Source organism: Trachurus japonicus, chromosome 3, assembly GCF_045865225.1.
Source record: "Trachurus japonicus isolate A0001 chromosome 3, Traja_1.0".
NCBI classification, from domain to species: domain Eukaryota; kingdom Metazoa; phylum Chordata; class Actinopteri; order Carangiformes; family Carangidae; genus Trachurus; species Trachurus japonicus.
The window spans coordinates 2,837,952-2,857,385 of NC_140909.1; the positions used below are offsets into that span (position 1 = coordinate 2,837,952).

Genomic DNA, 19,434 nt, shown 5'->3' on the forward strand with positions numbered 1-19,434 from the left:
GTCTCTAATGTCCCTCTTGTACTGAAGCCCCAACATGAGAAATTGTTCCGTAAAAAATTAAATAAGTCTATATTTTAAGCTTGTTTGTAGCCGAAGCTCCCAGTGTTGCTCTGCCAGAATCTCAATGCAAATCACGCGAGATTTGCACTGACACAGGCAAAGCAGTGAACTTGTTTTTTTGGTGTGTCTTTGTGGACGAAGAAATGTGACCCCTGTTCGCTACCGTTATATGGACATGCACTGCTGTACAGAGCGCCGTTGTAACTCAGAAGCCACGGAGGACTCTGAAACTTCTCCCAGCCCTTTCAATTTTGAGTGAACTGTCCCTTTAAAGGGACATTGTGTAACTTCTCCTGTTATCTTTTCATGAAAATCGATTATTTGGTTCTTCAGTCTGTTTTTCATTAAGCAGTAATCCCCCCCATCAACAAAGTGAAGTGTTCCTTTCAGCTCTGAATGAGCCGTTCATATCATTCATATCTCCATGGAGCGGGTAAGCTCGGTGCTGCTGCCATGTGGTGTCGCCATGTTTTTACCTTCACACTGCAAAAACTCAAAATCTTTCCAAGAATATTTGTCTCATTTCTTGTCAAAATGTCTCATTTCTAGTCAAAACTAATCTCTTTTCACTTAAAATAAGACTAATCACCTAAAAATGAACTTGTTTTCAGATCATTATCACTTGTTTCAAACTAATTTTCACTTGAAATAAGTAGAAAAATCTGCCAGTGAAAGCAAGTTTTTTGTGCTTGTAATAAGAAAGAAAAACTTGCTCCACTATCAGATTTTTCTACTTATTTCAAGTGAAAATCAGCTTGAAAGAAGTAAAAAGTGTCTAAAAACAAGCTGCTTTTTAATGTGATGAGTCTTATTTTATGTAGCTATAATTAGATTTGTTTTGACTAGAAATAAGACAAATATTCTTGGTAAGATTTTGAGTTTTTACGTTCAGTGGCAGTGTGACGGTAACGGTAACCACGGAAACTCAGCGGAGACACCGGAGCTGTCGGCTCAGGTGGAGGTGGCGTCTGTGAAGAGTCACCGCGGTAACGCAGTGAGGAGGAATGGAGCGTTACATTAGGTGCGTTTCCATCAGCTGTTTAGATCATCTAGATGTATCACATCGGAAAATGATGATGGAAACGCCGTGATTAGAATTAAAATCCCCTGACTCGCACAAACTGAAATACGCTGCTAGGGCCGGGTTTTGGTTGATGATTCGAATTAAGTGGTGACGTAGCCACTTTCACCCCGTCTGCTCCCGTGTTGCAGTTCACTCACAAGACAACATCAGGGTTTCACTACATGCCTAATTAATTGTGGCGCATCGCCACGGCAAAAGTCCGTAGATGGAAACACACAGGATTCAAATTCGAATTTCTTTTAATGCGCATTTCCCAGTAATTCGAGTCACTTTGGATGGAAACATGGCTACTGATGCTGCATTCACCTGCAGTCGGGCAGACGGCCGTCGCTAACAAACCAGATGTCATTTTAGTCACAGAAGTCTAAAGAAAGACGGTAAAACAATACCACATCGCCATGACAACATGTTGTCACGTGTATTGTTTTGCCTCGTGCTGACGGACCACTTGTTTACATAGAGGCTTGTTTATGCCGTTACGTGCAGCGGCTGTCGTCCGTCTGCCGTCCGTCTGCCGTCTGCCCGATTTCAGGTGAATGCAGCATGAAAAATATCATTGAGTTGCTCGAGACATACAACCACAACGCTAGATGGAGGAATTCCTACACAATGTAGCTTTAAAACTAATGATTTGCTCCTCGGTCACAAAAGCTTAAAGTGATATTTTTCATTTGTGTTTTTACTTCAACTTAGCTTTTTATTTTTGAGCATCCCAGTTAATTCCTGACACAACGACGATTGAGTTGCTTGCGATATACAACCGTGGTGTGTTCATCAGCAGCCGATGCTTCAGGTCTTGCAGGTCCAGAGCAGCAGAGCCAGATCAGGGTCTGGGCAGTAGCAGCCGGAGGAGTTTGTTGTAGATTAAGATGTAATCCTCCAGACTGGACTCACATTGTTTAGCAGATATTCTCCAGAAGCTTCCAGATCTTTTATTTACCGTGATCTTCTGCAGAGAGCCGGGCAGTTATCAGCTTTACTCCTCCATCCTCCTCATTTACGTCCAATCAGAGCTCAGTGATAATAACTCTCCCTGTTCCCTCATCTGCTCTTATTTTCATCTGGCGTTGATGCAAACTCAGAACGACCTCGTCTCAGTGACACAGTCCTGTAATGTCATAACTCACATCACAGTCCGTGTTGAGGTGACTGGGAGTGAAACCCCACAGCTGCAGGTTTGGTGTTTCACACTGAAAACCATCCATGACCTGTCTCCGTCCTGCTCCGGCTCTAATCTGCAGGACGTGTCCGACTGAAACTCAACCAGCCGTTAAAACACTGCAGAGGAGACTGAATTAAAGGGACATTGTGTAACTTCTCCTATTGTCTATTCAGGAAAATCAATTATTTGGTTCAAAAGTCTGTTTTTCATTAATCAGTAATCACCCCCATCAACAAAGAGAGGCTTGTTTATGCCGTTACGTGCAGCGGCTGTCGTCCGTCTGCCGTCTGCCCAATTTCACATGAATGCAGCATGAAAAATACCATTGAGCTGCTTGCGATATACAACCACAACGCTAGATGGGAGGAATTCCTACACAATGTACCTTTAAAAAAACTGTGTTTATGTTGAGAGAAGAGAAAGAATGAATGTGGTGCTAATGCTAATGCACATGACTGGTCCTTCAGGTGTGTGACTCAGCTTTCACCTGAACATCACTGAATATTTCTGACTAAAATCACCAAACCAAAACCAGGTCAGAAAGTCCTGTACGGAGGCTTTCACACCGACCTCGACTGGTCCCGACTTCCTGACTTTTCTGTTTGATCCGAACCAAATTTACAGGTGTGAAATCCCCCCCCCTCCCCCTCGGACGACCGACCTAAAGAGGTGGTCTCTGTCTGGACCAGACTAAACCCTGTTTCGGTGTGAAAGCTTTGTTTTTCAATTTAAGTTTCAGTTTTTCTTTAACAGGAGGTTCTGGAGGTTAGCCTACACATTAAAGGTCCAGTCTGTAAAATGGGGGGGATTTTCCCTTCGGGCTGCCATACAAACATGGCGGCGCAAGATGGCGACGCTCTCTAAAGCAAGACCCTTGCTATATATATATATATAAAAGAATAATTATAAGGCAGATTTTATTTTATAGCGATTATACACTTATACAAATATATTCATGGGTAGTAGATTCAGATTTGACCAATAAACCTTGACAATTATTACACACTGGACCTTTAAGAAGAAATAAAGATAAACCACGGTACCACAAGAGGAGACAAAATGTCCAAAATGACCAAACAAATCTGGTCCAATCACAACATGCAAGCTCCCAGCAGAGCTTCAGTCGTCTTTCCTTCCCAGCCGGTGACGATAAAGCATTGGCGCATGACGAGGACGTTCATCTGAATCCCAGCTAGGTTTCACATTGGGCCTGATGGCGTTGAGGCTGCTGGTAGCGACGCCATAACAATAATTATCGTTGCCACGATGCCACAAACTTATTCATTCATTTTCCTGGATTGTTACTTTGCTAACGAGTTAATCTGAGGAGAGCTTTGGTGACTCTGTGACTACGTCATCACACGCCTGTTTACAAACCAATCAATGTCAAGTGTACGGAGACTAGGGGTGTACAGCCAGTGCACTATTCGGATTCAGGCTTTTAAAAAAAACTTCGGATTCATATTCGTATTCGGTAAGAAACCGGAAGTGGGCGCACTGACTTCAGCCGAGCTAGTGCTACGCCGAGCCAGCTGGCTAACTTCTGCTTTAGCTCTGGGCTAAGTAGAACGGGAATAAAATAATTTAATGGTGCGGCTCTTCTAGACTTTCCAAACGTAATCGGACTAAATGGATCAAATTCTGGTAGTGAAACGAGTCGCTTCGCGGGTGTGACACTCAAATCAAATTATCCACCGTTATAGCCGCTTCTTTTCCCATTTTTTTTGTAACGCAGTGCATGCAGGGAGTTGCTGTTTCTTAACAATCCTAATGTGAACCAGAATCACCTGGTTATGTTGCTGTCGCTGATCCAAACGTTTCTGTTTCTTTAGAAAAAAGCTCCTGAATAATGAGGAGAAACTTCGGACAGAAAAAATATTCGGGATCAAAGCTTTATTCGTGTACTTCCGAGTACCGTATTGGGGTTCGGGTACACCCCTAACGGAGACGCAGCAGTTATTTGGTGTGAAACCAGAACCAAATGGAGCAGAAACACCAACCTGGGTTCAGACCTGGGTTCGGTTCGGTCAGGTGTGAAAAGTCTTCAGATAATGATGTCATCCTGCTGATTGATCTTTTATTTTGAATGACAAAAATAACCTGTAATCTGTAGATATTTTTCACTGATGACCGTGTCTATTTTCTCAGCTTCTATATTTAAATCTTTAGACTTTTACTTTAGGTTTCACTTCCTCAACTGCTTCACTTTACAGTAAATATCTAAAATGAGGTCATGAGCATCATCCTCAACTGTGTTTGTGTTATGTTGGCGTGTGTGTGTGTGCAAGGCTCCGTTACCCGTGCAGCCATTATTCCTTCCTGCATGTCTGTCATTCAGCAGCAGCGCGGTTTGGGGCTGATTCCTGGGAGCTGGACTGACATTCATCCACAGCTTCAGTCTGATGTGAGACGACGCAGCGAGTGACCGAGTGTTTATCGTGCTGTTGATAATTCTCACTAACTGTGATCTACATCGCTGCTTGTCGGCACACATTCATCAAAAAAAGTTAAATATACAAAGAGCTGCGGTTCGGCGGCGGCGGGAGATTTAAAGCCGCAGTGAGACGACTTAACCCGACTAATGACTCTCTGCTTGTAGATACACAAGAGTTATACACATGGATTCATTCACCGCTGCTGCTGCTTCTCACTGTTTGGTCCCTAAGAAGAGATATTTTGGGGATTTGGTTTCAGTGCTGAGGAACAGAGCTGTCGGCTTCAGAACACTTTGTTTCTGCAAACAGGAACAAAACTCTGTCTGGATCGTCCTGTAGTTGCTGACTTTGTTCAGAACTGACCCAGAATCTGAGCAGGGATCTGGTTTAAAGGGATAGTTCAACATTTTGGCAAATTGGCCCATTGCCATAATCTCTATAGTCGTAGCAGTAGGTTTGTTACCTTTATTTGTCGGTGCAAGCTATTTTTAGAACGGCGGAGCAGAGCCGTGAGCTGCTCAGAGCTACGCTACGGAGGCTCATTATGGGATTTCTTGGTTTCCCTCATCATCAAACTCATCAAATACACAATCCAACAACTCCACAACGCTCTGGTGGACAAGTTGTGAGCTGCACATTCACCACGCTATGAGATAATAACACAACGTTACCACACAGAGTTGTTTTAGAGGGAAATACAGAGACTGTTGATGAAAAACTGTCCCTGAAGGCAACACGCATCAGTGGTTTTGCATGTATTTCCCTCTAAAACAACTCTGTCTGGTAACGTTGTGTTATTATCTCATAGCGTGGTGAATGTGCAGCTCACAACTTGTCCACCAGAGCGTTGTGGCGTTGTTGGATTGTGTATTTGATGAGTTTGATGAGGGAAACCAAGAAATCCCATAATGAGCCTCCGTAGTGTAGCTCTGAGCAGCTCACGACTCTGCTCTGCCGTTCTTAAAACAGCTTGCACCGACAATTAAAGGTATAACGAACCTACTGCTATGACTATAGGGATTATGGCAATGGGCCGATTTGCCAAAATGTTAAAACTATCCCTTTAAGTGAAGTAGTGAATTTAGAAGTCCATGGGCTCGAGAATTTCACTGGTGTTGGTATCGACTGCTGAAGTCCTGGTATCATGACAAGCCTCCATCTCCAGCTGAAACAGACGTTGACTTTTCTCTTGCACATCCTTTGACCTCCAACATGTCATCAAAACAACTGATATTTAACAACCAACAAACATCACAGTTTGTATAATGCAGGTGCTGATCTCAAACCGATAATTCAAGCAGAAGCTCCTGTGACTGTGGAGAAGATACTGTAAACATGTTTCCCTCCAGTCCTGGAGTCAGTTTCACCACATCTCCAACATGAGGTGGTTTCTGTGTGAGAGCTCGATCTGCACAGGAGGACTCACTCATTTATCTGCAATTTGGGAGCACAAAGAACTTGGAAAAAAAAGAGAAAAGATGCAGCAGCCATTTGTGATCTGCGTGGTGCGAATCACCTTTACGAAAAAGCCCCCTGAGTGTCTAAAATAGCTCATCCCTTTTAACAACACTGTCACAGCTCAAGTTTTATTACAGAGCATTTGTTTCATCAGTCTCCCTGAAAAGCTGTGAATTATGTTCCTGCAGTTTTCTGTCTGTGCTATAAAAGATCGTTGTTGCTTTATCTCGGTTTGGCTTCTCAAAGTGAAACGAAGGCGGGCGGCTTCCAAAGGGAAAAGCCGTTTTGTGACAGACGACAGTAAAACAGAGGAGAGAGCTCGTGACCTCCGCTCTCCTTTAGACACCAGTTGTAAAAACCTTTAAATCACAGCACAGAGGAAAAACGTCAGGGCTGAAAAGCACTGATACAAAAACAAGCTGGAGTCTGAAGAGCCTCCAAACACCATCACTACATCCAAAGTGAAATAACTGACCTCAGCTCCTACCATTTCTGTTCAACTGTAGAAGAGATCAACTACATAAACTGTAAACTGTTTCTTGTCTGTAACAACATCTCTGTCACGTCTGTCCGTCCTGGGTGAGGGATCCCTCCTCTGTTGCTCACCCTGAGCTTTCTCTGATTTTTCCCTGTTAAAAGGGTTTTCCATGGAGTTTTTCCTCAGTGGATGTGAGGGTCTAAGGACAGAGGATGTTGTTACGATGCCATGTAAAGCCCTTTGAGACAAACTGTTTGTAAAAACGGGCTATACAAATAAAATTGCCTTGCCTTGCCTTGCCTTACATCTCCTTAGTTATTTTACTTCCCTGAGACAACTGGACTATAAAATGATACTGTAAAGCTTGTGTGTCCTGATTATAGACTGTATAAAGATGGATGTAGTCTCTGTTCCCCCTTTTCCACAGAGCTAGTTCAGAGCCAGAACCAGACTTACCACCGGTTCTTTGCTTACTACTCCCGCCCACCCCAAACGCTTACAACGGGGATGAGGCCAGACTCTCCCTCAGAAATGAAATGAATTGCATTTCCGGGAGAGGCTGGTTTACGAGCTAGCGGTTAGCAGTACTGAAGTTAAACTCACTCACATAAAAGACGTGCTAACCCACTTGCCAAGTGGTCGTTGACCTCTTGGCGAAACAGTTAGCATCATTGCCTGCGGTGCGAGAGAGCCGGGTTCGAAACCCACTCAGGGCAGGTCAGACAATGGTTCACACACAGACATTATTAATATATTATTACGTTAAACTGCAGATCGTTGCTAATCACAGTCTAAGCTGCGTAGCCGAGCTACAGGCTGTGGCTAACAACAACGGCTAACGTTCATTTAAGAATCAAAACGTCTCACCGTCAAAACGCAGTCACTGTTCACGGTGGTCAAGTCCAAGATGGCTTCCTTTTTTTCCTTTTATGGCTGGTTGAGGGCCGAGAATAAATGCTAGTGAGACAGGCTGTGTCGGGTCCGGGCTTTAACACCCGCTGATCGGACCGGGTTTTAATTTTCAAGCTAGTTGAGAACTCTGTAGTAGGCTAGCCAGGACAGGAGCAGCTCCTGCATGAGTTGAACCAGCTAACCAGTAACTACCAGCACCAAACTAGCACCAGTTTCTTTCTGGTGGAAAAGGGGTACACTGCAAAAACTCAAAATCTTACCAAGAATATTTGTCTTATTTCTAGTCAAAACAAATCTAATTATACTTTCAATAAAACTCATCAAATAAAAAGTAGCTTGTTTTTAGACACTTTTTACTTATTTCAAGCAGATTTTCAATTGAAATAAGCAGAAAAATCTGATAGTGGAGCAAGTTTTTCTTTCTTATTACAAGCACAAAAAAAACTTGCTTTCACTGGCAGATTTTTCTACTTATTTCAAGTGAAAATTAGTTTGAAACAAGTGAAAATGATCTAAAAACAAATTAAATTTTAGGTGATGAGTCTTATTTTAAGTGGAAAGAGATTTGTTTTGACTAGAAATGAGACATTTTGACAAGAAATAGGACAAATATTCTTGGAAAGATTTTGAGTTTTTGCAGTGTAAAAGCCTTAATAAAATATAAACCGATGAGTTGCATAAAACTTACACCCCAGTACAGTTGCCATGGAGCAGGACTGTTTTTGTACCAGCCTGTAAATACACTTATTTCTGGTGTAAAGTTGGAGTTTTTAACATGGGAGTCTATGGCGGTTGACTCACTTCTGGAGCCACCCTCAAGTGGCCGTTGAAGGAACTGCAGTTTCCAGCAGCAGCTTCCCATCTGTAAAATACTCACACGTTAAAACAATAGGAGGAGCTATGAATATATGTTTCTTTCTTTAAATGTACCCATCATGCACTGCAGCTCTGATTCTGTGGGGGAATGACGCATGTTACTTACTCCTCTCTTGTAACGTTGCCAGTTTTGCAGTGATCGAACAAACCTGGCAACAGAATGTAATAGATGAAAACAAAAGGAGGATACGGGAGCGATGGAGGTCGGTCTTTATTCATGTGGAACTATTTGTTTGCTCTCGTCTTGTTCCCAGATGAATGAATAGTTTAACCTGGAACAGGCACAACTGGGAGTGAACACAGTGTCTGAGATGAGCAGCCTTTACCTCACCATCGTATGTTGTGTTCCTATTTTGAATGGCAACAAAAGCAGCTTGGACAGATAGGGTAGCAGTTGAGACGGTACCTTGGTACAGTTGAGACACCATTGAAAACCATTGATGATGACTGAACATCAATTGTAAATGCAATAAACTTAAAAAAAAAAAAAAGACAATTTGACCAGGTATTTCAAAATAAATGTATTCCTCTTCATCAAAATTAAAAACAATGGAATATTATTGTATTATTAATATAAATATTATTATATCACATAAAATTATAATATTAATAGTATATATATTAAAGCAGAAGTAAGCGATCCGGTCGTTTTGGCTAACTTCTTGTCAGCCGATGGAGTTAGCAGCCCCCGCCCTCGTCATGGATCTATTGGTCCTCGTCCCTACGTCACCACATTCACGTGCATCCCTTGGCTGCACACACAGCCCTTTATGCCGTTCTCTCTCCTCATTGGATAAAGGTTGTAGGATACAAGAAGTTTTCTCCTGCGCTCAGAGCAGAGCCGAGTGACTGACAGACCCGTGTTTCGGACCAAACACTCTATAGAAGTGATTGCTGTCGGAAGATACAACTATTTAAGACTTATATTAACACAAATATTCCGCTTACTTCTGCTTTAATATAACACTGTTCAGGTATCACAAATATTAGTTTTTTCCCCCCATTTTCTTTGTGTTTTTGGTCTTATTATGACTTATAACATGTTATCGTAGCCTACACTGCACAACTTAACAGTGATGTGATGTAATAGAACTCTATCAGGATCACTCTATCACCTCGCTGACCACTTTGTGTATTTCTCTAGATTGTGCAGTGACCTTACATGCTAGGATAGCATGAAATATGTGAGTTTTTAGGGCACAAAATAACGTTTGCAATGATGTAAGTTATGTTTGATGGTCACAAAAGGATAATAAGCTATTCGTTGTGGAAGGGACATGGTAAAGTGAAATTCTTACCCTAGTAAAAAGACTTTTGCTGATATCTTTGGACTGGAGATGCTAAAACTCTTCAAATTTCCCACAACCAGAGAGGATGCTAATATGCATTTGCTGAGTAAAACTGGTGGCTCAGCCTTGCAGCACGGGCAAGATATTAAGGCTGTTTCAACTGTACACATGTCTCAACTATACTCACTCCACCCTACTGAATTTTTGTTTTTATCACAACAAATGCAAGTCTGGTTTACAAGACTTAAAAAAGTCATTTGTCTGGACCTGAGATCTGAAATATGGATGATCAACTGAGAACATGACGTGCTTAAGAAAGACAGAAAACTACAGGGACAGCTCTCCGTGTGTGTGGAGTGTGTGGGAGAGTCCGTGCCTCCGCCTCACCTATTAACTGCTGTTTCTCTGGTGGCTCTCACCTGCTGCTCTTACTTCTTATGAACATGTTTGTCTAAAGGTTTGGGAGGCCAAAACATAATTAAGATGTTGGAACTTAACAACACGTCTCAGTCTCACTTTATTGATATTTTCTGTCTCTCTCTGTGCAGGAGCGTATGGAGTGGTGCTGAAGTGCAGGCATAAGGTAAGACGGCCTTTCTTACTTCTGTCTGTACGTCCAGCTGTCAACAAACTGTTTTGTATGACTTTGTATGAAAATAAGAACGGTTTGCATTGTCGTGAATGGACGTTTTTGTTGTGTTTCTGTTGAGTTTTTCTTGAGCGATTGGATGGGCAGAGTCAAAAAACAATGAAACAAAGATGATGTTTCATACTTTGTTTGGATTGACCTTCTAGTTATTTAGTACTTTATATCAAAGAATGATGCAACAACAGCAAAGAAAACTGACACAAAGAAATCATATAAGTTTCCTTCTCTACTGTCCTCGGCAGATTTTAGTTGGTGTTAAATGGCTTCAGCTTTCTATCACTATCAGATGGATAAATACAACATTAGAGTGGCGTGTCAGGGGATTTGTCTTGTGGTTGTGTGAGGTTGTCCGACACTGTCTGTGTTTTACCTGAAACGGATTCAGATCGGAGCACTAACAGTTTGAAACAGTAGGCAGCAGTAACAACTTTAAAGGGATAGTTCAACATTTTGGCAAATTGGCCCATTGCCATAATCGTTATAGTCATAGCAGTAGGTTCGTTACCTTTAATTGTCGGTGCAAGCTATTTTTAGAACGGCGGAGCAGAGCCGTGAGCTGCTCAGGGCTGTAGGCTAAGGGAATTTCTTGGTTTTCCTCATCAAACTCATCAAATACACAACCCAACAACTCCAAAAGGCTGTCGTGGACAAGTTGTGAGCTGCACATTCACCACGCTATGAGATAATAACACAATGTTACCACACAGAGTTGTTTTAGAGGGAAATGCAGAGACTGTTGATGAAAAACTGTCCCTGAAGGCAACGCGCATCAGTGGTTTTGCATGAATTTCCCTCTAAAACAACTCTGTGTGGTAACGTTGTGTTATTATCTCATAGCGTGGTGAATGTGCAGCTCACAACTTGTCCACCAGAGCGTTGTGGAGTTGTTGGATTGTGTATTTGATGAGTTTGATGAGGGAAACCAAGAAATTCCTTTAGCCTCCATACTGTAGCTCTGAGCAGCTCACGGCTCTGCTCCGCCGTTCTAAAAATAGCTTGCACCGACAATTAAAGGTAACGAACCTACTGCTATGACTATAGGGATTATGGCAATGGGCCAATTTGCCAAAATGTTGAACTATCCCTTTAATACTTAAGGTGATTGGTTCTGCTTTGGTCAGTACAACTGTTCAGAGGAGTCGCCCAGGACGAAGCAAACAGAGGAGGATTTCTCCAACGTTGTAGAGTAAAACATCTCTCTCTAAGAAGTGTGAATCTCCCCCTGAGGTCAGACTCTGTCGTTGTGAACAACAATGTACAGTCTGTTTCCTGTGTGATGATGTAAAGAGCCCTGGTAATAACAAGAGGAGGAGGTGGTTGGAGATGTAGAGCTCCGTTTCCACAGCGACTGCTTCCAGCTCTGCTGAATGCTGAATGCTTCATTCCTATTGGCCCTTTTGGGTGTTTGTCACAGTTTGAGTCCAACTTGAACATTGACGGCTGCACTGAACGGTGTTATGTTGAGTGTGAACTTTGCTTGGTGCAGCTACAAACCGCCATCCACAACAAAGGGTTTCAGAGTTCATCTGAGTGCACTGAGACGGATTGGAAAGACGTCGGTAAAGAGGATCTGAAACTGTGACAAACAGCACATCTGACGACCATGACACTCGTGCATTATTGGGATATGTAGAAGAAAGAAAGAAAGCAGGTGATTGAGAACATTAATGCTGTGATTAGACTGAGGGACAACCTATTGGACGAAGCAGCGCATAAACCAACAGTGGTGCCAAACCCGTTCAGACACAAGTCAGTCTACGATGTGTGAAAGCGTGACACAGTCAGATGAGTCATCCTTTGTCAGGTGGGCGGGTGCACCTGTGACGTACCTGAATGCTTGATGCTTCTGCAGGGAGGGGGTCCAGTGGGTCTGTTGGGGAGTATGTCGTTGGCATGGTTGATGTCCATTGGTCCACTTGTCCCATTAAAGTGGTAAGCCAACATTTTTTTTCATGTCTTGCCTCACTCCTGAGTCCATGACCAGCAGATAGACACCATCCTTTCGACTGTGCGTGCAGTAACAAGGGAGATAGAGCCGTATCGCCCGTAATTAGCTTAGCTCAAACACTGGAAGTGTATGGGTAGTGTTAGCCTGCCTCCTACCCGAGCTGAAATCAGCAGTCAGAAGCTGATTTCATTTTAGCTCTAAACTCTGTAAATATATCACTTTATCCACATTTCAAACATGTTTAGGCGAGAAAGTAGCCGTTTAGATCAGCAGTGTGTCGTTAATTTGTCTAAATACCAGCTGTTTACTATTTTGTTTCGGACGAATTCGGCGCTACTCAAGCTAGCCGTTGTGACCAACGCACTTCTGGTTACTTTCACTTTCTCGATGTCGCTAGCTTGAACCAAAATAAACCGTCTTTGCTTGAACCCTCCGTTTTGACCGATCTCGTCCCGTTAGCGGCATTTGACCGCTCAAGATGCCTTACCAGAGAGTTTTGTCAGCTCTGAGACGAAGATCGGCCCGCCGGTTTCCGTTTAGTGTTGCTGAAGAGTTTCTCTGATGACTTTAGGTGGAGGCAGGCTAACACTACCCATACACTTCCAGTGTTTGAGCTAAGCTAATTAGCGACTTTAGGTGGAGGCAGGCTAACACTACCCATACACTTCCAGTGTTTGAGCTAAGCTAATTACGGGCGATACGGCTCTATCTCCCTCGTTACTGCACGCACAGTCGAAAGGATGGTGTCTATCTGCTGGTCATGGACTCGGGAGTGAGGCAAGACATGTAAAAAAAAAAAGAATGTTGGCCCTTTAATGCTGTGATTAGACTGAGAGACAATCTATTGGATGAAGTGCGTAAACCAACATTACAAGAGTGCAGTGGTGCCAAACCCGTTCAGACACAAGTCAGTCTACGATGTGTGAAAGCGTGACGCGGTCAGATGAGTCATCCTTCGGGTGCACCTGTGACGTACCTGAATGCTTGATGCTTCTGCAGGGAGGGGGTCCAGTGGGTCTGTTGGGGAGTATGTCGTTGGCATGGTTGGTGTCCATTGGTCCACTTGTCCCATTAAAGGGAGGAGCGTCACTACAAATGAACACCGTGTTATTTTGAGTGATGACTGTTGATCCTGAGGTGGTGAATCATGTCTGACTTGAGGGAGTGGTCTCCTTCCAGGACGACCACCACTCTCTCTCTCGTCCCTAAGACACACAGCGCCCCCTGGATGGTTGAGTGTGGGGTGACGTGTCAGACGGCACGCTCCACCAATGAGGTGTCATCTTTAGAGGAGAGTTCAGAGGCTCGTTGAACCGAAGCCAAAGCACACTGGAGCTGTTCTGGCAGCTGGTGATGGCCCAACACTTTATACGTGTCTCTTCTTTAATTTGCCGCCTGTCTGTAGGTCACACTGTATGCACCATTCAGAATTTTAACTCGGGAACACTGAAGAATAATATGGTTCTTCAGCAAAGTATTTAAATTTATTCCATTAATGTAGTTGGTATGCAGGAAAGCAGGGCCTGCTGCTGTGACTCATCCAGCAGAGCTTTCCATACGTGACTACATGTTTCAATCCCTGCTCATGTGTTGCTTTATCCATTATCTTCCTCCTCTTGCCTTTTCTCTGCCGTGTGTTTATTGATCAAAGCAACGTCCCCGACCTGCGACGCTCTGAGTTGCAAAGTGAAAAATGGCTGATAATCACCAAAGTAGATCTGATGTACTCATTTATTTGTTTCACTGTGACTTCTGTTAACCAGCAAAGAAAAAATAAGTGGAAATTGTGAGAGAATGTAGCCTAGAAATCTAGCTGCACCCTAGCGGCAGCAAATACTGTATATTTGCTCCGTAGGTGGGTCTAGAAACGAGCCATAGGAACTTTTTGAGTCTCCAACACCGTTTGTGTTGACCAATCACAGCGCTCTATCTGTTTAGAGAGTCGTTGGGCGGCTTAACGCCATGACGACATTATTTGCGACGGTGAAAAACATGACAAGAAGATGGCTTTGGCAAAGGAATGGTTTGAATCGGCGTTGGCATCAACTTTGAAAGAATTCAACTTCGAAGAAGGATGTAAAAATGTGAAAAGTTTAATCTACCGACGTCATCCTGCTCTTTGCTCTGATTGGTCGTAGCGCTACCCTATTGCGTGCAGAGGCAGTTTGAAAGACAGCCTTCATCCCGCCCCCTGGATTGAGCCGAGGTCTACCGCTCGTTGCCAGACTAGACATGTTCATGATGTAGTCTGGCTTGTCAGGCTAGAGAGAGAATGACAACTTTGATAGAAACTAATAATCAGTTATTTCTAACACAACCCATGTAGCATAATCCTGTAATCTGCACTAGCCCCATGGTATGCTAATGCTAATGCTAATACTTACAATCGCAAGAAAAGACAGATAGAGAGTTAGCGAACAGGTCTACCTTTGACTCCAGTAGATTTCAATTTAAAAATGGTTTCATACCATTTTTATTCTAATGTTTTGGTCTCATTCTTGTTCAGTACTCGTTCAGTTGGTGCCTTCAGGGCAAGAAGTCATGAGGTCAACACACTGACATGGCTGGTTGAGCATGTAGCTACACTACACTCTGACTCTGAAATTGAACAAATGATCACTGGTCCGTTTGTTATCAGACTTCAGTTTCAATTCTTCTTCTCATTCAGATTTCTGGATGTAATGAGTTTGATCTTTTCATTTGTTCATTTTCCACCAACATTGTTATGAATGAAACAAACACCAGTGTGATGTCCTGACTCCATCATCCAGGAACGGGGTTAAGGACAGGACAGATTACTGCAGCTATTATTAGCACATGATTTCAGGCCTTCATTAATAAAGTGCTGTTAACTAAGAGTTTAATCTCAGTAGGAGCAGCAGTTACTGTAAAGGTGATCAACATCAGCATCAATTGGTCGTTGTCATAATTTATCATAGAACAAGGTTGACACAGTTTTCACATGAAATTAATTCATCTAGGCTACATCGGACTTGATAAGATACATTAGTGAATTAGGGCATCAGAGGTGGAAAACAGTCTGTAAAGGAACTGTTGGCACTTTTTTAGATAAACTAATGCTGAACGTTACGTTTGCAGCACATAGACATAGTGGCAGGGTTAATTAGCACCCGCCACTCGCCAAATGCAGGTAAAAATATGTTTTGGCGAGTAAAATTATGAGGCCACTCGCCATTGGCCGACAGCTGGAATATGCCAACTTCACTATATAATTGTCGTCATAAATGCCAAACTGTGAGCCCATCTATATTTACAAAAAAAACAAAAAAAAACCTGTGTTCACACCACTTATTCAGTCTAAGTTTATGCACTTTTAAATGTCAGTTTCAAAACTCACATCACTATATCTTCCTCCAAAAGCCTATTTTATTATTTATTTATTTATTATTTATGCAATGTCTGTTGTCATTCCATCAGCTAATCCTAAGCCTAAACCTATTTTGTAACATATATTTATTGCAACAATTTAGTTTAGGAGGGAGGTGTGTGTTGTTAAGGCAGCTAACTATAATGCAATGGGGGAAACACTGCTGATTTTAATGACTTGTTGTGAGCAGTTCAGTGGCCGGTGAAAACATATTTTGGCCGGTAAAAGTCACAAAGTTAATTTTATACTCTGCATAGTGGTAAGTCAAAGAAAGGTTAAAAAAATAAATCTGGGCTCTTTTTGGCTCAAGATCCCAAGAAAAGTTCCCAAAATGAAGTGCAGGTCTGAATAATACAACGCTGACGGGCTAACGATGTTCAAAGCAGCAGGTCTGCAGGTCTTCACACCGCCCCACATCACTGGGATCGGTTCAGACCTGTTCACTTGACTCATCATGACCTCTGGCTTCGTGCCGTCACTTTGACCAACTCCATTTATAATTCTTAATGTTTTAAAAGTTTCCTCAGTGACGAGCGCAGGTTTTTAATGACTTTTAAGTCTTTTTAACTGATGAGTCTTGAACGCTGCAGCTGATTGATCACATCAGAGACAGTCGCGGTGAGCGATAGTCGGCCGGTGTTAGGAGCTGACATCATTCAGACTGAGCTGCCCAACGTGGACTCATATTTAGCTCAGTAGGTTAATAGATCCAACCGCCCATTTACTGTATAAAAATGTTGATTCTGAACAATAATTTAGTACTTGATTGGTATGGATATGTATTATTTTAACTCACATCCTCTAATGCTTTTCACATGACTTGTATTGTATATGTTTTTATACGTATATGACTATATAGAGAGATAAAGATTAGTAATCATACTCTATGTTAGAATAAATCTATATGTATATAAATATAAATGTAATAATATATTAGAATAAATCCAGTTAAATAACTCATAAATTAACTTACTGTATAGATTATAATGACTAGATAACTTGATAGATAATTTATGAATAAGGGTTGGGAGTAAATAAGTTTTACTTCTTCCCACTCCTTTTCAGATATGAAAAAACAAACAAACAAACAAAAAATAATCAAATTACCTTTAATTTCAATTATTTTATTTTTTTCTATATTTTTTGTTCATATGTTGTCTTTGCAAAGTTTTTATATGTTATGTCTGTCCATTTCTGTATTATGTTTTATTTCTTTTACTAACATGTCCGAAATAAACTTAAACTAAACTAAACTAAAACTAAAATTGCTGCGTGTTTCTCGTCACATTTTGTGTTGTGTTGTTGTTGCACAGAAGTAATTTCCCTCCAGAATCAATAAACTATCTACTAAGACTTCAGCACTTTCCTCCTTCCTCCGATGAACAGAGTTACCTCCATCAGAGAGTGAATCCCTGTGAACCAATCGTGTTAAGTTTGCATCACTTGAACCAGGCAAATGCACCAACTTTGCACGTTTGTGATTATCATGAGCCTCAGCTGCTGCTGCTGCAGAGAAGAGAAGAGCCCTCTCAAAATGATCAACCAGAGCGAAATCAAAACTGAACAAACCACAAAACCAAAGCTGCAGATGTCACCCAGAAAAGAACTAGAGTTTGAAAGTAAATGGATTTAACGGAGCTAACTCGTATATAAGATAGCACATCTACGAGAAACATGAGGTCATCAAACTTCAATCCATATTCGTCTTATTCTGCAGATATAACCAGATTCTATTCACTTATAGACTTTACATAATGTTTATAGAAAATCCTGCAACCATTTGATTCTCAAAACTGGTCAAACTGAGCCACAGTGACTAACAGTGATTTAACTGTTCTGTAGAAAACATTCATATGTGTGGATATAGATAGATAGATAGATAGATAGATAGATAGATAGATAGATAGATAGATAGATAGATAGATAGATAGATAGATAGATAGATAGATAGATAGATAGATAGATAGATAGATAGATAGATAGATAGATAGATAGATAGACAAATACTTTATTTATCCCGAAGGAAATTCAATTTCTCAGCTGCACAATAAACAAACAGTCATTCAACAGCAAGACATAAAATAGTAAAAAGTAGTGCATGGAGAATAGAATAAATAAAAACAATAGATTATAAAAACAATAAATTAATAGAAGAAAAGAAGCAACACTATACTTTGATATTTAACATATTTTTTATCAGTGTATCTTCTGTCAGTGGTATTATGAAATAATGTTTGTGAAAACCACTGAACTCTGCAGCGAGAGAGGACGACTGTAGGAGGAAGAGAAAGTCGCAGCAGAATCACAGGCGTTTTTAAAGTTTAATGCCGTTACTGTTCCATCATGTTTCTGACTGAGGGCTGACATCAAAAATGAGCAAATCTTATTACATTTTCGGTCACCATATTGTTTCTTGAACCCAATCTTATGTGGAAATGAAATGTAGAATGACGCTCAAAGGGCCGGTGATAAGTAGCAGACAAATCTGGGTTATTACCAACAACACTGAGTGAGAGATGAGGAGGAAATTAAACTAAACTGAGGTTGCTGCTTCTGAATTTAAACCAGAGCTGTTCATTACTGTGAGTGCTTTGCTTGGTGTTTGTCCTGTGGTCCCTCTCCCCTGTATCTTCCATTTGCACAAGTTCTTTCAAAGCCACGCTTCATGAAAATTTGAAGAGGCATAAATTATATACAATGAGTGAAATTCTAAATATGCAAACGCTCGCACTCTGGAGGAGCCATGAACTAAATGACATGGTGAGCAGAACGTGACGGTGATGGAGGAAGCTGCAGCCAGGGCCGTTGTATCTATAGGGGAGAAAGGTGATGATAACTCTAGGGGCCCAGCGCCCAGTGGGGCCCATAAGAAACCCCAGTAGTCTAATCTTTGTATGACTGATTTAGTTAGTTAGTTAGTTAGTTTTATTTGTCCACGATGTGGAGATTTGTTTTTGGTCTCATAAAAAACAACAAGGCAAGACAATAACAACAACAACAAGCAGGACAGCAAGCGTGAGACCCGTACTCATAGTACACTGTAAAAACTCCACTTAAAATAAGACTCATTACCTAAAAATTAACTTGTTTTTAGATCATTTTCACTTGTTTCAAACAAATTTTCACTTGAAATAAGTAGAAAAATCTGCCAGTGAAAGCAAGTTTTTTGTGTTTGTAATAAGGAAGAAAAACTTGCTCCACTATCAGATTTTTTCTACTTATTCCAAGTGAAAATCTGCTTGAAAGAAGTAAAAAGTGTCTAAAAACAAGCTACTTTTAATATGATGTGTCTTATTTTAAGTATAATGATATTTGTTTTGACTAGAAATGACATTTTGACTAGAAATAAGACAAATATTCTTGGTAAGACACTTGAGTTTTTGCGGTGTAATGCTGCATTAGCATCAAAACAAAGTCGGCTAAATAATAAATGATAATACATACGTAGTCTAAGAAAAAAAAAGTGGAAAAGTTAGGGGGAGGGGCCCACTTTAGTATTCTTTAAGGGGGCCCAGAATTCCTAGCAACGGCCCTGGCTGCAGCTCAACAAAGGCAGATAGAAGCAAAACTAAAACACAGTCTGCATCATCATCGGACATGTTAAAATAGAGAAAGCAGGCGACAGTGAGTGAGCGTGGTGATTGGCTGGCGCGTCGCCCCGTCCCTCTGTGTGTGTTGTGTGGGGAAGACTTAAG

At 41.5% G+C, this 19,434-nt stretch overlaps 1 protein-coding gene across 1 annotated transcript in view; it reads left to right on the plus strand.

Annotated features, from left to right (window-relative positions):
* The window catches only part of cdkl5 (cyclin dependent kinase like 5), an 81,855-nt gene that overhangs the window by 572 nt on the left and 61,849 nt on the right, over window positions 1-19,434 (plus strand). The window contains exon 2 of the mRNA XM_085805190.1: window positions 10,303-10,337. Coding sequence (XP_085661316.1) covers window positions 10,303-10,337 — 35 coding nt within the window. The remainder of the gene's footprint in view (window positions 1-10,302; window positions 10,338-19,434) is intronic.